This window comes from Aethalodelphis obliquidens, unplaced genomic scaffold, assembly GCF_003676395.1.
Source record: "Aethalodelphis obliquidens isolate GAN/ISIS:26980383/991018 unplaced genomic scaffold, ASM367639v1 scaffold31, whole genome shotgun sequence".
Taxonomy (NCBI): Eukaryota; Metazoa; Chordata; class Mammalia; order Artiodactyla; family Delphinidae; genus Aethalodelphis; species Aethalodelphis obliquidens.
Window position 1 is genome coordinate 9052397 of NW_020837975.1, and position 18774 is coordinate 9071170.

The following is an 18774-nucleotide window of genomic DNA, read 5'->3' on the forward strand; positions in this document are numbered from 1 at the left end:
TAAATGTTCTAGATGAAAGATGTGTATTTATCATTAACTGTATCTGTGTATATTTTTAAATGATGGACATAGCCCCTGGTCTGTATGATAAAAGCTTGGTGAACCTTGCAGTCCTCACAGTTCTCAAGCTTTAAATGCTTTCAGAAGTGAATGTCAATGGCTTGTTTATGAAAATGGATTAGTTCTTAAAGCACACTGGAAATAGTAGAACATGCCTGTTTTTTTTCCTTGGCCTAAAAGTATTTTGTTTACTGTAACAATTATTAATCCATTTCCTGTCTTTCCTTGTAGGTCGTCGTAACCCTGGGATTAATCTTGCTCACTGCCTACTTTGTGATTCAACCTTTCAGCCCATTACCACCTGAACCAGTGCTTTCTGGAGCTCATACCTGGCGCTCACTCATCCATCACATCCGGCTGATGTCTTTGCCCATTACCAAGAAGTATATGCCAGAAAATAAGGGAGTTCCTCTGCATGGGGGTGATGCAGACAGACCCTTTGCAGGTAGAATACTGCATTTGTTATTTATTAGATACGGCTTTCTTGGCAGTATATCATGAGAAAGGAAATAACATTTACTGACATCTAATGAGAGACACTTTCCCTATGTTGTCTCATTTAATTCAATCCTCAGGGAAACTCTATGGGATGGGTTTTATTACCCCATTTTGCAGATTGAGAAACTGAGGCTCAGAGGATTAAGAAGCTTGTCAGAGAAACACACCGGGTGGAGCCAAATTCAAGCCCCCTGATTATAAAACACACATGATGGGGATGAGTGTTTTCGCTCATAGGAGGGATTTGAGTGTATCTTACTCTACTGTTTTCTCTCCTGTGATCCCTATCCATAATAGATTTTAATAAATAGCTATTGGTTTATTGAAAGCATCTGAGTCCATATCCTCTAATAATCCTTAGCCTGTTGGCTAGGTTTTTGTCTAGGTATATCCCTCTCTTTCAATGGAGTCTTTTCTCTCTGTTTCACAGTTCACTATGTAGTGCTCCTGCGTATACAATTTTGCCAATAAGTTGAATTAAAGAAGCACTTAAATTTAGTAACAATGTATCAATGGTAGCATAGGAATTCCTGGTCCGATAGACCATTTGAGGAGTTCCCTTTTGAGAATAGTGTAATGTGGTAAGATTCGAAATTTACTTTTGAGAAAGAATAAGGGGGTGTTATTTGGGGATTTTATTTTATTCATTTATTATTGTTTTATCTTAGTGTTTATCTTATTTGCCTGTATGAAGGAATATGTAAGTTAATATCACAAATGGATTATAGAACTTTTTGTTTAACTGTGTTCTGAAACCTTTAGGCTTCAGCATAACTGTTGAGGAAGTATGTTTTCTCTTCAGTGTTTTCAAAAAATATTTAGCAGTTGAAACTAAGCTTTATAATCATAATGCTACTCTTTAAGCCAAGATCTAATCAGTCATAAAAATCATCACTTGGTTTGGGTCTCCTTTGAAAGCTATTTTTGTGCACTTGAGGAAATCATGGAAAGATTTCGAGAATTATATCAAAATCAGAGGAAAGGAACATTGTAAAACAAAAACCCAGCCTCGTAAGTTTTTTTTAAAAAATCAACTTATGTATTTAAATGTTTAAATTCCAAATATATAACTTTCTTGTATTTACTGGGGAGGTTGTTTTTGAAACAACAAAGCTCAAAAAAATGAAGTTTCCAGCTCCTATCAGGAAGGTCCAGAGCATGTAGGGGAAAGAGCCAGGGAAACGTGTCAGTTAGGCCAGCCTGTGCTGCTGCCTCGGATGCATCTGCCTCCTTTCCTGTCTTCCCCTCACAGCCTCCCTAACGTCATTTTCTACTCTTTGGCACATGAGATGAAGTCAACAATTTTTAGGACCAAGTTGATGGCACCTACTTTCTTTCTCCCCATCTTATAAAGCACATCTCCACAGACTGTTGAGTTAAGCAATAATAGTCAACGGACAGTGATTGCTCATTCTGTGTATCAGAGTTTAAAAAGTCAAGAAACATAGGTGTCTTGTCAACAAGCCAGGTTGTTTGGCCACTCCAAATGAATATTTTGCCTTGCAGATAGAAATAAAAATGAGTCCTTAGAGCTCACTTGTAAAGAGAGAGCATTGGAAGGGTGTGGTTTTAGGTCTTTAATGTTGTTGATTCTATTAAAGTGCTGCTTTTACTTGTAAATGGAGATACTGCACCCTATTTTCCTATGTGTGATAATTCTGGGAAGCTGTAGACATGTAAAACTAACAGCATTTTGCTTAGCACTTGGAAGGAAACTTAAGAATGCATAATTAAGTGGTGAATAGAAACATATTGGGGAGAACTAGGTATAAGAAGGGCAAACTGCTGGGCCTGAAAGAGGGCCAGAAAAGTAAAAAATATATAACTCATTCCTATTGTCATGGTACCCCAAAGCAGCTGCCTTTCAGTTAGGACTACTTAGCAATACCTTTAAAGTAAATGTCGAGGGAGAATGTAAAGTGAATGTAGCTCCCATGGGAAAGCCCTTCAGCGTATTGTTTCCTTAAGGGCTGGCCTAATGCTCCCGGGGATCATCTGACACTCCTTGAAGGGAGCAGCAGTGACCTACCAGCTTCACCACCTCCAGTGCTGCTAGGTTTCTTCCCGACCACTGGTGGGTTTTCCGCTTGACTCTACCCAGGGAACAAAAGGCAACAGAAGTTGTTCTTTTTCTAAGTTTCAGCCTTGGGTAGGATACCCTGCCCCTAACTCCTCTTCATGGAGTGAATGAAGTGACTCTGCAGTGAGTCATGTAAACATCCCACTCTGCAGCAGAAAATAAGCTGACTTATTTAGTACTTACCAGATGCCAGGCCCTGTTCAAAGGGCTTTCCATATATTGGCTCATTTGATCTTTACAATATCCCTATGCAGTAGGTTCTGGTTTTATGTCTGTTTTACAGATGAAGACACTGAAGTAGAGTGCAATTAGCTCACTTGCCTGATCTAATAAGGCTAGTTAGTCATGGAACCATGATTTGAACCTAGGCCGCCCATCTTCAGGGTCTGAGCTCTTAACCTCTGATATGAGTAGTTTGTAGCTACATGGTATACCTGAAGAGTCTAGCTGTAAGTTTGATTTTGGAATTCAACACTCTTTCAGGTCACCAGATGCCTTCTCTCTCAGCTCCCTAGTCCCCGAAGAAATAAGGTTCTTTCTGGCTGGTACTGCACGTCCAAAAATAAATGGTCCTCCAAGCCATTGGCCCTTTAGAATTTTCCTGAACTAGTCTTTTCCTAGGCATTCAGCCCAGCTCATCCTCCCAGTCTGCACTCTTATAGGTAAGGTTTGACTTACTGTTTGACTAAGTCCTTTCTCTTATTAACCTGCAGTTTTCTCTTCACATTCACATTCTTAGTTCTTACCCACCCCCGCCCCTGGCCTCATATCTTTATATCTGCTTTGACCCTGCCAGCCACCCTTTTGGCTTTCACCCTTCTGCGGAATCCTTGAGTCTTAGAGCTCAAAAGGAACTTTATAGAGTTGACCTGGTACATACCCCTGTTTTTTAAAGAGGAAATTGAAACCAGGAGAGGTGAAATAGCTTGCTTACCCAGCTAGATGTGACAGACTAGCACTTGAACCTTAGTTTCTTTAGTCTAGCACATTACAATTACTGCCTGCTGCCTCTGCCCTCATTCAAGCCAGGTTCCAGAATGTTAGGCCCAACCATTTTGTTTACTTGGGGCATTTATAATTTGTAATTGTAACATCCATATATACTGAGGAGGCCTGGGACAGTTCTCACATACAATGAGAAGCTGCATCTCTGTATCTGTACTGCATAATTGGAACTTTATGTACCCATGAACTTTCAAGGGAAGGTTGAAGTAGATCTACCAATATCAAGGAGTTTGGGGAATAGCAGATCATTCACTGACTTAGAACTAAGGTAAGAACCTAATCAGAATTGGAGTCCAGGCCAATGCTCAGCGTGAAATGCTAGGACCTGTTTATTTACAAATAAAAGAGTAAAGTGATAACAGCTCTGTCGGGCACTTACAGTATACTTGGCACTATGCTGTATACTGTGCCATGTATTCTTCAGTCTTCACATTAGTCACGAAAGGTAGTTATTTTTATGTCCATTTCAAAGATGAGGAAGCTGATGAGCAAGGGGGTTGACTAACTTGCCAAAAGTCTCACATTTAGAGACAAATTTTTATACAAGGAGAACTTATAAAAATAGATGGACTCTCTGGTTTGGAATGGTTCAAACGTGTTGCTTCCTGAAGGCAAAGCTGTTGGCGAGATGATTTCTTGGGTTCCTTCCATCCCTACGGTGTATGAAAGTGGCTCTGGGCCTATTACCACCCATGCAGGGGGCCTGGCCAAGGTCAAGACTTCACCCCTGCCTCATGCCCAGGATGCTAGAAGTGCTAAGCAAAACAAGCTGCTGGAGAGTAGCCTGATTAAATACTGAGCACGTACCAGTGAAAGTCACAGAGACTTTGTCGTGGACTTTTGCAGGGTTTTCTTGGATACGTTTCTAATATGAGAAATCTAAGAAATCATGAGGTTATATTTATTTAATCCTTATTTTGAGGTTTCTCCAAGTTCAGATTACTTGTTTGATTTTTCTCCCCATGGACTTAATCCTATTGTTAAAGCTTCTGAAAAGTCAAGGTTTCATTCATTCATTCATTCATTCAGTGAGTGTGTATTCAGACCCTACTGTACACCAGCAACTGTTCTCAACAGAGCAGTGAACAAAACAGTCCCCCTCCTTTTGCGGAGCTAGTCTTGGCTTTGTGCCTTTCTTCTTCTCTATCCTTTTTACCCAGAGGGAGGTTTTTTTGGTCCTGGAAAGAAATCTGTTTTTTATTTTTTATTTTTTTGCTTTTTGCTTTTCACCAGATTAATAGTCTGTGTAAAAGGACTCTCTCCGCTTAGAATTCCAGAGTATGTTATGGTTGTCCACAGCAAGCCAGCCTGAGTGCGTTTTCTTTGTAAACAACTCTCAGGCACCAGGAAGCCTCCTGACAGTCTTGGCTCGCCATTGTTCTGCAGAGTGCCCAACTCGCAGAGAAGGCTGGGCGGTTACAGTTTCTGCCTTTCTTAACTTCAAGGCTGTGTTTTGTCTGCAAGACCATTTTTGACACCTCAGACAGCAAAATGATTCCATAATCACGGTGAGAATTTGGAATACAGACCATGGTGTTCTATTGAACTCTTAGACGTGGAGTTTCACTTCTTTGTCACACCTTTTTTTTTAGTATGAAATAGCTAGTATAAGAAGGATATCTTGCATAAAGAAGCCTTGGAAATCAAAAGAAAGTTAGGAAGTCGCTATCCAGCTTCCACTCGCCTTTCTGTCTGGTGCTGGAGGAGTGGATAGAAGCAGAGGAGGGCTGCAGAGAAGTGAGATGCAGCATGTTAGGTAATTGAAGAAAAGTTGTGGCCTGGGTTGGCATGGGATGGTTTGCTGTGTGCTACTGGCTGTTTTCTAGCATGGGACTTTGATCACTCTGTGGTATGTTGGCTCCAGCCAGTTGTATAGTGCACACATCAGATAAAACCTTTTCAGATAGATGGAGGCCAAGTTGAAGTCTGGGCACTTCTCCTTGTTTTTGGAAATTCTATGCGAAGGGGAGAAAGAGCCCCAACTGTACACTGCCCCCTACTCACTGCCTGGCCATTCCTCAGTCCCTCAGACCAAATATAAGCACAATTCTTTATCCACCTTGAGGACGAAGCCTGCAGAGAAATCAAAAGTAGCTCTTCCTCTTGCAGTGTGCTCCCCTAATTCAGATGGATGGTATAAACTACCCCTTTCCAGTGATCCTTTTTCCTCATCACTCCCCTCTTCCTTGGCTGGCCGCCAGCCTAGCCACAGTGCCTCTTCTTCTGTCGGGTACCTCTCCAGGGGCCTGCCTTCCAAGATGACTGAACTCTACATTAAAAGGTAACAATCTTAGCTTGAGTTTTCATGGTTTCCAAAGACCTTTTTTTTTAAAAAAAATTTAGTTTATATTGAAGCATAGTTGTTAACAATGTTGTGTTAGTTTCAGGTGTACAGCAAAGTGATTCAGTTATACATATACATATATCTATTCCGCCCCTCTCCCCTGCCATGCCGCATGGCTTGCAGGATCTTAGTTCCCTGACCAGGGATTGAACCTGGGCCCTCGGCAGTTAAAATGTGGAGTCGTAACCACTGGACCACCAGGGAATTCCCTCCAAAGACATTTTTATTTGGAAAATAACATAAAACATTTACATACAGGGACTTCCCTGGCAGTCCAGTGGTTAAGACTCTGTGCTTCCAATGCAGGGGGCGAGGGTTCAATCCCTAGCAGGGAACTAGGATCCCACATGCCGTCCGGCGCAGCCAAAAAAAACGCTTACATACGAAAACAAAAAAAGAGGTATGAGATTTTTGATTTTTAAAAATATACTTCTAATGAAGTGAATTTTCTCACCTCTATCCCTCTAACTCTTCCACCCAAGCAGCCACTGGTAATAATTTGATATACATCTTTCTGAATTTTTCCATGGCTGTACAGATAGCTATACTTAATATCTACAAATATAAAATAGTTTTTGAGTCACACATGCAAGAAAGGGCTTATGTCCATATTTTTGGCTAGACACATTGTATTAGTTTCCAAGGCTGTCGTAACAAAGTACCAAAGGCAGGTGGGTTAAAACAATAGAAATTAATTTTCTCACAGTTCTGGAGGCTAGAAGTCCAAAATCAAGGTGTTTTAGGGCTCTTCTCCTTCTCAACGGCTCTAGGGAAGAATCCTTCTTTGCCTCTTCCAGGTTCTGGTGGTTGCCATCAATCCTTGGCATTCCTTAGCTGTGGTAGCATAACTCCAGTCCCCATCTCTGCAGGGCCATGTTCCCACTGTGTGTCATTGTGCGTCCTCTCCTCTTCTAATAAGGACACCATTTAGATTGAAATTAGGACCAACCCTACTTCAGTATCACCTCATGTTTAATTACATCTGCAAGGACCCTATTTTCAAATATGGTCATCTTCTGAGGTTCCAGAAGGACTTCAGTTTTAAGGGGGACGCTATTCAACCCAGTATACACACTTTTCAGGATTTTATATTATTCCATTCTGTGAGTATTCCATAATTGAACAGTTTCTAGATTTTTTACTATTATAAAAAAAAGACTTGGGACATTCATATACACACACTTTTATATACATACACTATTATTTCTGTAAGATAGATTCTCGGAAGTAGAATAGCTGGGTCAAAGATCAGTCACATTTTACATTTTAATAAATACTAACAAATTATCTATGTAAACTTACACCGATGTGTAACTTTTATTAACAGCATATGTAGATCATCAACACTGGATATTGCCGTTGTTTTGCCAGTCAAGAAACTGAAAAGTGGTATCTCACTTTAAGTCACCTTTTAGTGGAGTTGGATGTCTTTTCATGTGTTTCTTTTAGGCCATTTGTGTTTATTTTTCGTGAATTACTTGTTCATATTATCTACACAGAGAGAGCAAAGCAATGCCCTTTCCCTCTAGTCCTGCCCTCCTCATGTGTGGCACAAAGAGAGGCTCGAGCTCTCCAGTGACCCATGAGCAGTCAGAGGTGAGGGTCCTCAGGTCCACAGTCTGCCCAGTGTCTGTCACATGAGGCTCTTTCTCTGACTCTATCTGTGCCCTGAGGGGAGTATCCGCTGTAGATTTTAAGCCGTGACCATACTTCGTGATTCATTTGCATTACCCCAGCATGCCTTCTGGCACTTAAGTATTTCCCAGAGTTAATTTGTCAGGGGGCGGGTTGTTGCCTGTTGCCATTCTCACACATTTTCTCTTCTAGATGAACTTTAGAATGCCGTGGTCACAACCCCACCCCATCTGCACCTTCACCAGTAAGAGACTCTGATGGGATACTATCCAAGTTGTATTAAGGTTCATATATGTATTTTTTGAGTAGACTTGACATCTTTATGATATTTAGTCTTCCCATCGAGGATCATGGTATGATATATTTATTTAGGTCTTATTTTATATCCTTCAGTAAAATTTTCTAGTTTTACCTTTCTTGTTAAATTTATTGCCAGTTTTTATCAATGAGATCATTTTCCATTTCCATTTTTAAATGATTATGGTCAGCACTGTAAGAACACTATTGATGTTTACATGTCTACAGATCTCTATCTTGTGTTCTGCCACCTTGTTAAATTATGTTATTGTTTTCTTTTCCTTTCTTGACTTTCTTTGGGTTTTCTTCCTCCACCTGCTTTTCACATATCTCTACCTGTTAATCCCAAGAATATCTAAAGCTCAGAATAAAACTAAAATAAGTTACAGTTAAAATAATCTCTTGATACCCTTAGGTTCAGAACTGCCTGCTACTAGCCCATGAAGCACCTCTGTATAAATTAGAAGAATTTCTCCTGACACTTTACTCTTATCTCCTGGGAAGATTGTCATAATTAATTGATTCATTTGGAATATGACACATTACTACAGAAAAATGTGATGATAAGTATATGCAGCTCTCCAGTGTCTCCCTTAGATGAGGAGCTCTTGTGCCATCTAAGCCTGCACAGACATTCTCCATAGTGCTGCTTAGAGCCATAGATGTGTTATCACTGCCTCCAGAATCACCCCTTTCTTCCCAAGCCCACTACCTCAGTTAAGACTCTCGTTATAGGGACTTCCCTGGCAGTCCAGTGGTTTAGACTCCGTGCTTCCAGTGCAGGGGTGTGTGGGTTCAATCCCTGATTGGGGAACTAAGATCCCACATGCTGCACATTGCGGCCAAAAAAAAAATTTTTTTTTAAAAGAAAAAAGACTCTCGTATTTCACCTCTCATCACAGTACAACCCCTCCCTCCCCCAAAAAAGGACAAAAACAAAGTATAACCGGGTCTTCCTCTTCCCAGCCTCTCTCTTCCAGGACACCCTAGTCACAATCCAGAATAACCTTCCTAGAAGGAAGCCCTAGAAGTCCTCATCACGGTCTTCCTCAGCAGCCTCTCTCCTCTTATCCCCGCCCCACCGCATCCCCTGTGCTCTTCCCACTGCACCCAGGTGCCTCGGTAATTCCTCTTGCCTCTCAGTCTCAGTCTGCTCATCTGTAAAATGAGAATAGCGGTGCCTCCTCAGTAATTATGTGGTAAAGAGTAAACGATATATTACCTGCAGAAATGACTCGTATTGGGCTTGGCGCTGAGCACGTTAGTTTTCTTTCCGCTTCCTACCCCCTCCCTCACAAGTACTTTGGAAATGGAAATGCTGTATAATTGTAACATGTTGTTATGATTATTTATGCCTCATTGTATGTCCATTACCCAGAGTTCTTGTATTTTGGCAAGAATTCATCATATTTGACCTCTAATAAGGAACATTTGAAAATATTCCAGAAGGGGAAAAAAAAACTTTAATTGCAGCCTGAGTATGCCACTGGAAAAAAAAAGCATACTGCAGCCTCAGTGTGCCACTGAAACAAGTTCCACGAAAGGGTTTTCTGCTGCCCCTGGAGGCTCATGGTGAACACTGTGTGTGCCAAGGTGTGCGTAGTCCCCTGGATGAGAAGAGTGGGTGGCAACTGCCTCAGGGAAACACAGGTTCTGTCTGCAGGAGATGGAGGATGCTCAGGAGACCTGCTGAGAACAAACACAGCCCTCCCCCCGATGAGGATTTCTTATACTGCACGACTGCTGCCTTCTGCTGACTACAGAAAATGTTTTGTGGTTAAGAGTCGGTTTCCACATGTGTTTATTGGTTTAAAGAACTGACTTGGTTTCGGCCACATTTGGTTGTCTGTCGTCTTTTGTTGTAGGCTCTCTCCTGATTGGGTTTCCATTGGGTTTTAATCAGAAACCATGTGGTGAAACATTTTGGATTCAAATTAGAGTTTATCAGAAACATCTATCTCAATTCTCTAGCATATTTTTTTTACATGAAATGTTCTCTGTTAACTATAGCAGATTCAAGAAAACTGAGATGTTGGGATTCTGGGCAGTCAACAATGGCCACTCAAAAGACCTGCTATGTTACATTAGCCTCCCAGCATGTATGCTTCAAATACTAAAATTAAAGTGCTATATGGTTACGTTGTATCTGGTCCCTTAGAATTAGTTGTGAATAAAGTCAATCACAAACTCAATTATATGTAATGATTTAATATAAAGCAATTTAACATTAAATATCTCAGTTCTTTTACTACTAATCAAATGAGTAAAAATATGAACATTTAAATGAACTAAAGGGAGATGGTGATTTGTTAGTTGAGGTATTTGAAAAGCCCCACTTGTTTGAAACACATGTGAACAGTTACAACTCTTTCTTGACCAATACAGTACTGTCTACTATACGTTAACTTTTATGTGTGACTCAGAACAGGAAGTTGTTGGTTAGAAAGCTACTACTTGTCTCTCTAAATCCCTTCTGTAAGCAATAAAGTAGCAGTGATATATGATAAAACTAGCATAGTAAAATGTTAATGGTAGAACCTAGGTAGTGGATATACTGATATCTACTGCAAAATTCTTTCAACTTTACTGTATTCTGGAAATCTTTCATAATAAAATATTGGGGGAAAATTCATCTTAAAAAAAAAAGGAAAGAAACATCTATCTCAGAGAACACAGGTGAAACCCAGAACGGAACAGAAAGCAAACAAGAAATAATGTAATAATAATATGAACAGAATAGTCTCAGAGGGAAGGAACACAGAGAAACTGAGAAGAGCTGCATAGAAACAGAGCCAACCCCTCACAGAAGGACCAGAGAAAGGTGTGGGGAGCCAGCAAGCTGTCACATCAGGGTCTGGGTGGGGCATTCTTCTAGTTCTGACCAACCTGCAGTCCTTGGGGCTAGAAACCATGATTAGTAGCCCCTACCCACCCTGAGCTCGGACAGAGTGCTTAACGGGCAGATGCAGTTCACTACTCCAAAGATGGGCCCCTGAAAAGTCCTGTCTCTCCTTTCCATCCCTACTGTCTGTGCCCTTTTCTCAGTTTTCCTTCCCAGAGCTGTCCTGGCCTCCACTTGTACTTGTGAACCCAGGGCCTAGGGTGTCAGAGAAGACATGCATGCAGAGGGGCTCATCACTGACGATGGGACCACCCTTCCTGCCTGCCCCTCCCCCATGTGCTGTAGCCGGGTCAGACCTATGGGTTGCAGGTTAGAAAACGGTGGAAGAACTGCATCTCCAACCCCATGTCTCCAAATATAGCTCCTCAAACTGTTCGACTTCAGTTGTTGATTTGACTTAGGAGATACTTGTATGTGTTAAAAAATATTTTCCACAAAGCCTAGAAGAGTATACAGAGAAAAGTACCTCTCCTTTCCACCTCTGGCCCCTAAGCCCTCTGTTCCCTTCTCTGGGGTTAATGTATTTGATATGTACCTTTTTTTTGATATGTACCTTTTCAGAGGTCACAGTGATAACACTGTTAGCTTTTAAAATTATTCTTATGTCTTTCTGCTTCCATTGCTGTGGCGACTAGATTTACCAGCTCTATCTGCTTTCTCCATATCTCATCCTCTCTCAGACTTTGACCCCTGGTGGACCAATGAGTGTGAGCAGAATGAGTCGGACCCCATCCCTGCCAACTGCACCGGCTGTGCCCAGAAATTACCCCTCAAGGTGATGCTCCTGGAAGACACCCCAAGGAAATTTGAGAGACTCCATCCTCTGGTGATCAAGGTGAGCAAGAAGGCAGATTCTCCCACTGATCGATTACCCATTTCATGGCTAGGAAACATCAAGCGCTGTGACATTCGTGATTAGTAATTCCGTGTTGTCTTGTTGCACTTTTGTTTTCTGCCTTGCCAAGACCGGACAACCCCTGTCATCTGAGGGGCTTCAGCGCTTTTTGTGCCAGTACCCTGAGGTTGCAGAAGGCTTCACCGAAGGGTTTTTCACCAAGTGGTGGCGCTGCTTTCCTGAACGGTGGTTCCCGTTTCCTTACCCATGGTGAGTGTGGAAAGGGCCGCTCAGCGTGCATGTGTGCAGAGAGGGGGCAGACCAAATGTCAGAATATGGATATTCTGGATATGGATAATTACTATGGATAATTACTGCCAAGACGCTGCTATGCCCAGCACTGTGCAAGCACTTTACAATATACTCTTCAAGTCAAATGATACTCAGGGGTGCACTGTTGCAAACTTGATGAGAGAAAGTGGGTGAGTCCAAAGAGGTGTGTCAAGAGGGGCACCACTGTGGTGGACACCGAGATTGCCTGATAGACTCATAATTTACTTCTAAGTATGTGTTTAGCATTTGTGTTCATGCTGAGTGGGTCCTGAGCATTGAGGACTGCAGAGAGAGCACAAAGAATAAAAGGGAAAGTTATTTCTTGGCAGCCAGGCTGTGTGCCTTGGTACTGAGTATCTGTTACTCATTGGTGATGCTCATAATAGCTCTGGGAAGTAGGAATTATCACTGTCATTTTTCAGATCAGAAAAGTGGGAATCAGGTTAAGTACCTTGCTTAAGGTCACCCAGCCAGAATTGAGACCCAGGTCTATCTCCTTGTTCCTTGCTGTGTCCTATAGAAGACATGGTCTGTTTCTTCAGGTGAAGTTGTTTTCTAGAAGAAAAGGAAGGCCAGTTCACTTCTAGAACCATTCCAAAGAGAATTAAAACTGCTTTTTCAGGCCTTTTGTTGGATGATTTCTGTGCTTCTGCCTTTCTTTAAATGCCGTTTATTTACATGATCAAATACTCGGTGTAACAAGCTGATACAGGCTTCCTCCCTCATGCTGCTCCACCTCAGAAGGTTCACGACTTTTGCTTCCTCCTCCTCCCTTCTTCTATCTTGCCCTGTCTGCTGTTACTTCAGTCTCTTTGCCAAGAGAGGATGAATGGAGTGTTTCTTTTCTCCCTCTATATGTTGTTTTAGCTGGATTTTATAAACACCCCACCCACACAGACAAATCACGGCAGTAGAGTTTGTGTGTGTGTGTACATTTTACTATTAATTGATTTGGCATGACTGTTCTTCATGGACCTAATACTTCAGATATTGTCCTGACATTTTTCCCTCTTCACCCACCGCCCACAGTTTTCCCACCCTTGCCGAGCTCTCTGTTAGTCACGGAGTTAGGCTGGCTTGCCCAGCTTAACTACATTTTTCTCTTTTACACATTTTACAGGAGAAGACCTCTGAACAGATCACACCTTTTACGTGAGCTTTTTCCTGTGTTCACCTACCTGCCGTTTCCAAAAGAAGCCTCCTTGAAAAAGTGCTTCTTTCTTCAACCAGAACCTATTGTGGGGAGTAAGGTAGGAAATTTTGAGAGGACTTGGCTCTAGAATTTTTCTCATTTGGTACCTGGGCTGATGTCATAAAGCCTTCCCTGTGTGTCAACTTAGGGGGTGAATTGAGGGGTCAGCCACATAATCTAAAGTTCTCTCCTCCTCCTGCTTGCCAACAGACCTGACTTTTTACTGAAGACACACTTACAGAAAGTCTGGTTACCTTGCAGATGTATTTCCTGCCCTTAACACCTGGGGGCAAGTTACTTTTCTATATTAAAGGAAGTAAAATCCTAAAATTTGAAGGGTCCTGAGCATCCCGTTAGTCTGACTTCCCTACCTCCAAGTAGAAAGCAGGCAGACTATGAATGAATAGTATGTAAATGAATAGTCCAGCTTACTCATTTTATAGAGAAGGAAACTGAGCCCCAGAGAGAGTGTCATTTGCCCAAGGACACAGCAAGTTAATAAGAGGTCTCTCCTCACCCTCCACTCCCAGGTTGGCTTTCCCCAGAAAAAAATGAGAAACTTCAGATAGAGAACTGGGAAAGCAAAAAGCTTGGGAGCATGGAGAGGTTTGGGAACAAAAGGGCTGACAAGCCTGTGCCTGAGGCAGGCAGCCCAGTGTGTGTGGTAGTGGTTCTCATCTCAGTCCGTGGCCAAGTACCCAGAGCCCACATTTACCGTCTCTGGGGCCAGCGGACTGGGCATAGCTGTTCTGTGTTTGTGTCTGTTTACTTTTCTCTGAATTGCTCTTTTTTTGAGTCTCATTCCTGAAGAAGGTTTTTCAGCCTGGATTGGTTTGGAATAATTAAAAGGATGAATTTTCCTTTATTAAAAAATTAAATTTGCTGAACTGTGACCCCTACCAACTCTGGGTTGTGTCTTTAACCTCCCGACACTATTGTTTGGCTCCAATTTGTTGAATCGTGTTAAAGGAATTTCAAAGCCTTTAAAAACAATCCTTCCATCTAGAAGTAAGAACTTCTGTCTGCCAGCTGTAGGGTGGAGGTGCTCGGCTGTTGCCTCAGATTTTAAAGAAGTTTATCCTGCTGTTTTCGGCTAGAACTCGGGGCCCTAGTATGATTTCATCTTCATAATTATGATATAATTCTGGGTGAGGGCCTTGATCTTCATCTTGGGTTTTCCCACTTGAACCTTAAGTTAATTTCACCAGTCTGCTTAACAGGGACACCAAGGAGCCCAGCCAAAGGGTTAAATACACAGACTGTCAGAGTCATCTTGTTGCAGTTCTCAAGGATGTTTTGGGAAGGGGAGTGGCCCAAATAGGCAAAAATCCTGAGAGTCTGATTTCTTAGAGCATCTGTTCCCCACCCTGGCCCAGGCTGTCCTTCCTCCACAGCTTTGTTACTCCGCCCTTGGTCCACATCCCTGTGCCCTGGACCCTGGTAAAGTCACATGTCTGTGGGCCCAGAATCCAAGAGGCAGCCTTGGGATAGAAGATAAGCAGTGGGGGCTGATTGTTGAGAGGCCCTGGGGGAAGGGGTGAGGGGCTCCAAGGCCCACTTTACCCACCCCACGGTGTTGCCTAGGGCTGGCCCACTCCATCCCGTTGTCAGTTCCTCGTCATCCTGAATGTGGAGGAACATGGTCCCACCCCCTCTCAGGCCTATATGAAACAGAGATACATCCGCTTATTTTTGTCTTCTGGGATTTTTTCAAGACTGCATATGTCAGGGCTTCTGCCAGTGTTACTACCAGTTAGTCACAGGCCAGCTCAAGACACTAGTCCTCCTTCTGTCACTATAGCAGCAGTTGAAATGGCTCTAGCGTTTCCATGGACACAGAGTCATGGCCAGGGCCTGGGGGAGCAACCAAGAGACCAGGGTTGGGAAGCAGGAGAAGATAGGGCCACATCCCAAGGCTCTAGAGGACCCAAGCGGTGAAGGAAAAACCAGGATGTGGCCCAGGGAGTCAGATTTCTTACCCCTGCTTTATAAGGGCATATAAAGAGCTTCCCTAGAGGGCAGGGGCTGGGAGGAGGGGGAACAGGGGAGGGAACGGGAGACGCTAGGGTTTTCTCTCACCATCTAGACAGGAAGAGAAGCCTGAGCAAGACCAACCTCTCCCTTTATCTCTACTCCCTGCCCCTCCCCAACCCCAGGGTTCACAGCTCTACCTGGTGCACAGCAGGTTGCACCTAATGCCTGTTGGTAGCAGTATTATGCCCTCAGGAGTGCAGTAGTTACCTGTGTAGGTGTATATCCTGTTATCTCCTTAGCTTTCAAAATCAGAGGCTGACCTTACTGTCATTAGTTTTTAATCAGTAGCAACATGTATCTGCTCACTTGAGTCTTGCCAAAAAGTATAAACTTGAACTTGCTGCTGTCAAAAGCCTAACAGTAAGTGATAATGTTCCATGGACCGTTGTCCGAAGGATATGCAAACTATCTATCTGGGTCAGACCAGACCCTCAGAAGATTGCCTATTTAGATCACCACGTGTTGGCCTTTGCTAGACTTTTGTTAAAATACAATTAGATATTTTGCCTTTGACCTACTTTGAAACTGTGGCTAGAAATAGTTGTGAATTATGAAGCTCATGCCGTTTCTGCTACAGGGCTGTCATTGAGGATGCTGCCCACAAAACTACACGATGTCTCTTTAGGAAAAACCATAGAAGAAATCTTACCCTGGTCTCAGTACCAGGAGATGCCATACTTAGGAGAAACTAGTTTGTTTTTGTCTTTTGGACGTAACTGTGAATTGTGTTCTTGGTACTGTTTTCCTCTTTGCTTAGGCTGCGAGGAAGCTCAGAGCCATATGTGTAAGAGTTTTTGTGTATTACTGTCCCGTGCTCCGGGGTTTTATTTTGTTTTCCTTTCCTTCCTTTTCTTCCCCCATGTCTTTTCCTCCAGATGCATAGGATGCATGACCTGTTTACCATTGGCAGCGGCGAGGCCATGTTGCAACTCATCCCTCCCTTCCAGTGCCGAAGACATTGCCAGTCCATGGCGATGCCACTAGAGCCAGGGGATATTGGTAGGTGGAGCCTCCGGCGGGCAAGGTCACTGGAGGGTCTTTTTACTTTTTAACTCAAAAAATATTCTAAAAATTAAATATTGCCTTCACAAAGATTCATTAAGTAGAGTCAAAAATAGCATTCTTTTATTAAAAAGGTCAATATTTATGCTTAGATGTAGTGAGAAAATGTAGCAGAGAGAAATGTCTTGTATGCACATTTAGAATGTATGTGTCCATTGGCTTTATTTATTTATTTTTTTAGCCACACCACGTGGCTTGTGGGATTTTAGTTCCCCGACCAGGGATCGAACCCAGTTCCTCAGCAGTGAGAGCATGGAGTCCTAACCACTGGACTGCCAGGGAATTCCCTCCATTGGCTTTAGAGATTTCAATTTAGAAAGAATTATTATGGGGAGTATTTAGAGTGATCCTTTATTTTACGGATAAGGAGATTGAGATCCAGGGAGGAGAGGTGACCACCTCAAGGCCCCACCATCAGTTAGGCAAAGCATCAGTGTTAAGTGACTCCTTTCACTGAGTCAGGCCAGAGGAGGTACAGTTCAGATTTGAGGAAAGCCTTTCTGTGCCTATTTTGCTAATAAAATGATGCAGGCAGGATGTAAGGGCAGCAGCCACCCAAGGAAATACTGCATTCCGTGTGTGTCCCACAGCCAGGTCACAGCCTCACAGTCATCACTCACCCTTGGCTCCATGATTTCCCAATGTGACTTGTTCTGTACCTGATATTCTAAAAATCCGTTCCAAAGAAACAGCCTTGAATCAACTGCTGTCAGTAGCTGTCAGTTTGACAGTGGAATTTCCTTGGCAGCAGCACATAAATCAGCAAGCATCACCATCATCCTCCTTGTTTTTCTTGCCTCACAAAACCTAGGGGAGCCCTGGAGTTCCTGGCAGAGCCCAGACTGGTTTTCCAGTTGATTTCTTTTAATTTTATCTATTCGGAAGACCCCAATCCCTAGAAACCTCTCATCTCATTCGGAGGTCGGATGCAGACTGCGAACTGCCAAACTTTAACCCAACCAAGTTACATAACTTTTATTTCCATTTAAAAATGAAAAAATAAAAATAATGCACAAATTAAGCATTAACCGATAATGGAGCACAGCTGGTCTGGCACTTGAGAATTACTGCGGAAAAGAGGATTCTTATGTGGAAATTATTCCAAAACTGTCTTCCTTTAGTGGAGTGACGCTGCACAAGTCTGTATGGCATTCTGGGTTTGGAGTGTGTAGTTGTGCTTGAAAAAGTTTCTGTCTTATGTTCTACAAACGCCTGACAGTTCAGACAACTACAGAAACACTTGAGTTATCCAAATTCCATGTTTTCGGCTCCCACAAGCATCCAGAATGCCAATTATAGAATTAGGGAAAAAGAAAAAAAGATGGGTGAGTGGCAGTGATTCAAGAAGCTTTGCGCCACAAAGCCTGCTGCGGCTGGTCCAGAACAGCTTAAAATCCAGAGCCTGATGCTTGTTGTGCTGTGACCGGCAGACTGCTGACCAGAGGGGAAGGAGCCCTGTGGTCGGCAGTGTCCATGAAGGCCAGCACATGACAGGAACGTCGAGAACTAATGGAGACCGACCAGAGCAAGGGGAAGCGGGCAAGTCAGGAGAAGAGTGGAGGTGGAGAGGGCGGAGGAGGACAGTGGACACTTGAAGCAGCGGCAGAAATAGAAGCAGTGGCCGCAGCTGCCACAGTGAAAAATGAGGGCAAGAAAGCAGACCCTGACAGTGGAGGAGACTAATTTAGTGGCTGCAGGACAGGTCGCAGCTCCTGCACCTAAGAGACCCTTAAGAATAGCACTGTGACAAGCAGGTTCTGTGTTTTTTGACAAAATAAGCATTATCCTGTGAAAGCGGAGGGGAAGGGGATCACCAGAAAACCTGTGACGGGTGGCGTTTTCAAGAATGACGTGGGTGTCAGTCAGGCATCAGAGGTTGATGCTGGTGAGCCCACACACCTGCCATGATGGTACAGTCACGGCTCGTAGTAACCTTTCTGGAGTCACCAAGTAGAGGGCACATCCGTTCAGCGCTGTCAGTTTAAAGATGGGTGGTATATATCATTCTCTAGAAATGTTTCCATCAGGAAGTTATTGAAGTGTTAAAATTGTGTAACTTTACCTTCCTAGCCTATTCCTGTCGCTCAAATGACATAGGTCAGTGTTTCCTAATCGATTCTTCGGATCACTCGTGACCCTAGGGGGCAAACAGGAGCCCCTTGGAAAGACCCTTGGCAAATAGGGCTCTTGAGTCATTGACTTTGGGAAATGCCTGTCTTGTTGAAACATAGTATACATTAGTGTACAAAAGGCTCTGAGAAGCCTTGGAGAAATCCAGTGTTTTTCAAACTTACTTGACCAGGGAACCCTTTTTCCTTGGACTGTTTTATGGGATGCTACTGTCTGCAGAATACAATTTAGGAAATACTGGTTTGGGTTAATCTGGAAGTTCTGTAATGAGACCATATTATGTATAACCTCAGGAGAATTGGATAGGGGGTCCTGGCGCCCCTCAGAACCCGTCTGTCTTCTTGCTGAAAAAAATGAGACCTGAGAA

At 42.9% G+C, this 18774-nt stretch overlaps 1 protein-coding gene across 6 annotated transcripts in view; it reads left to right on the plus strand.

Annotated features, from left to right (window-relative positions):
* Positions 1 to 18774, plus strand: part of CUNH6orf89 (chromosome unknown C6orf89 homolog) — a 28670-nt gene that overhangs the window by 8463 nt on the left and 1433 nt on the right. For 5 of the 6 annotated variants that reach the window (XM_027127095.1, XM_027127092.1, XM_027127094.1 and 2 more), the window contains 5 exons: positions 292 to 505; positions 11502 to 11656; positions 11787 to 11926; positions 13110 to 13239; positions 16091 to 16214. In XM_027127095.1, coding sequence (XP_026982896.1) covers positions 292 to 505; positions 11502 to 11656; positions 11787 to 11926; positions 13110 to 13239; positions 16091 to 16214 — 763 coding nt within the window. Of the gene's footprint in view, positions 1 to 291; positions 506 to 7814; positions 7867 to 11501; positions 11657 to 11786; positions 11927 to 13109; positions 13240 to 16090; positions 16215 to 18774 lie in introns of those variants that run through there. The other variant, XM_027127096.1, reaches the window with a different exon arrangement.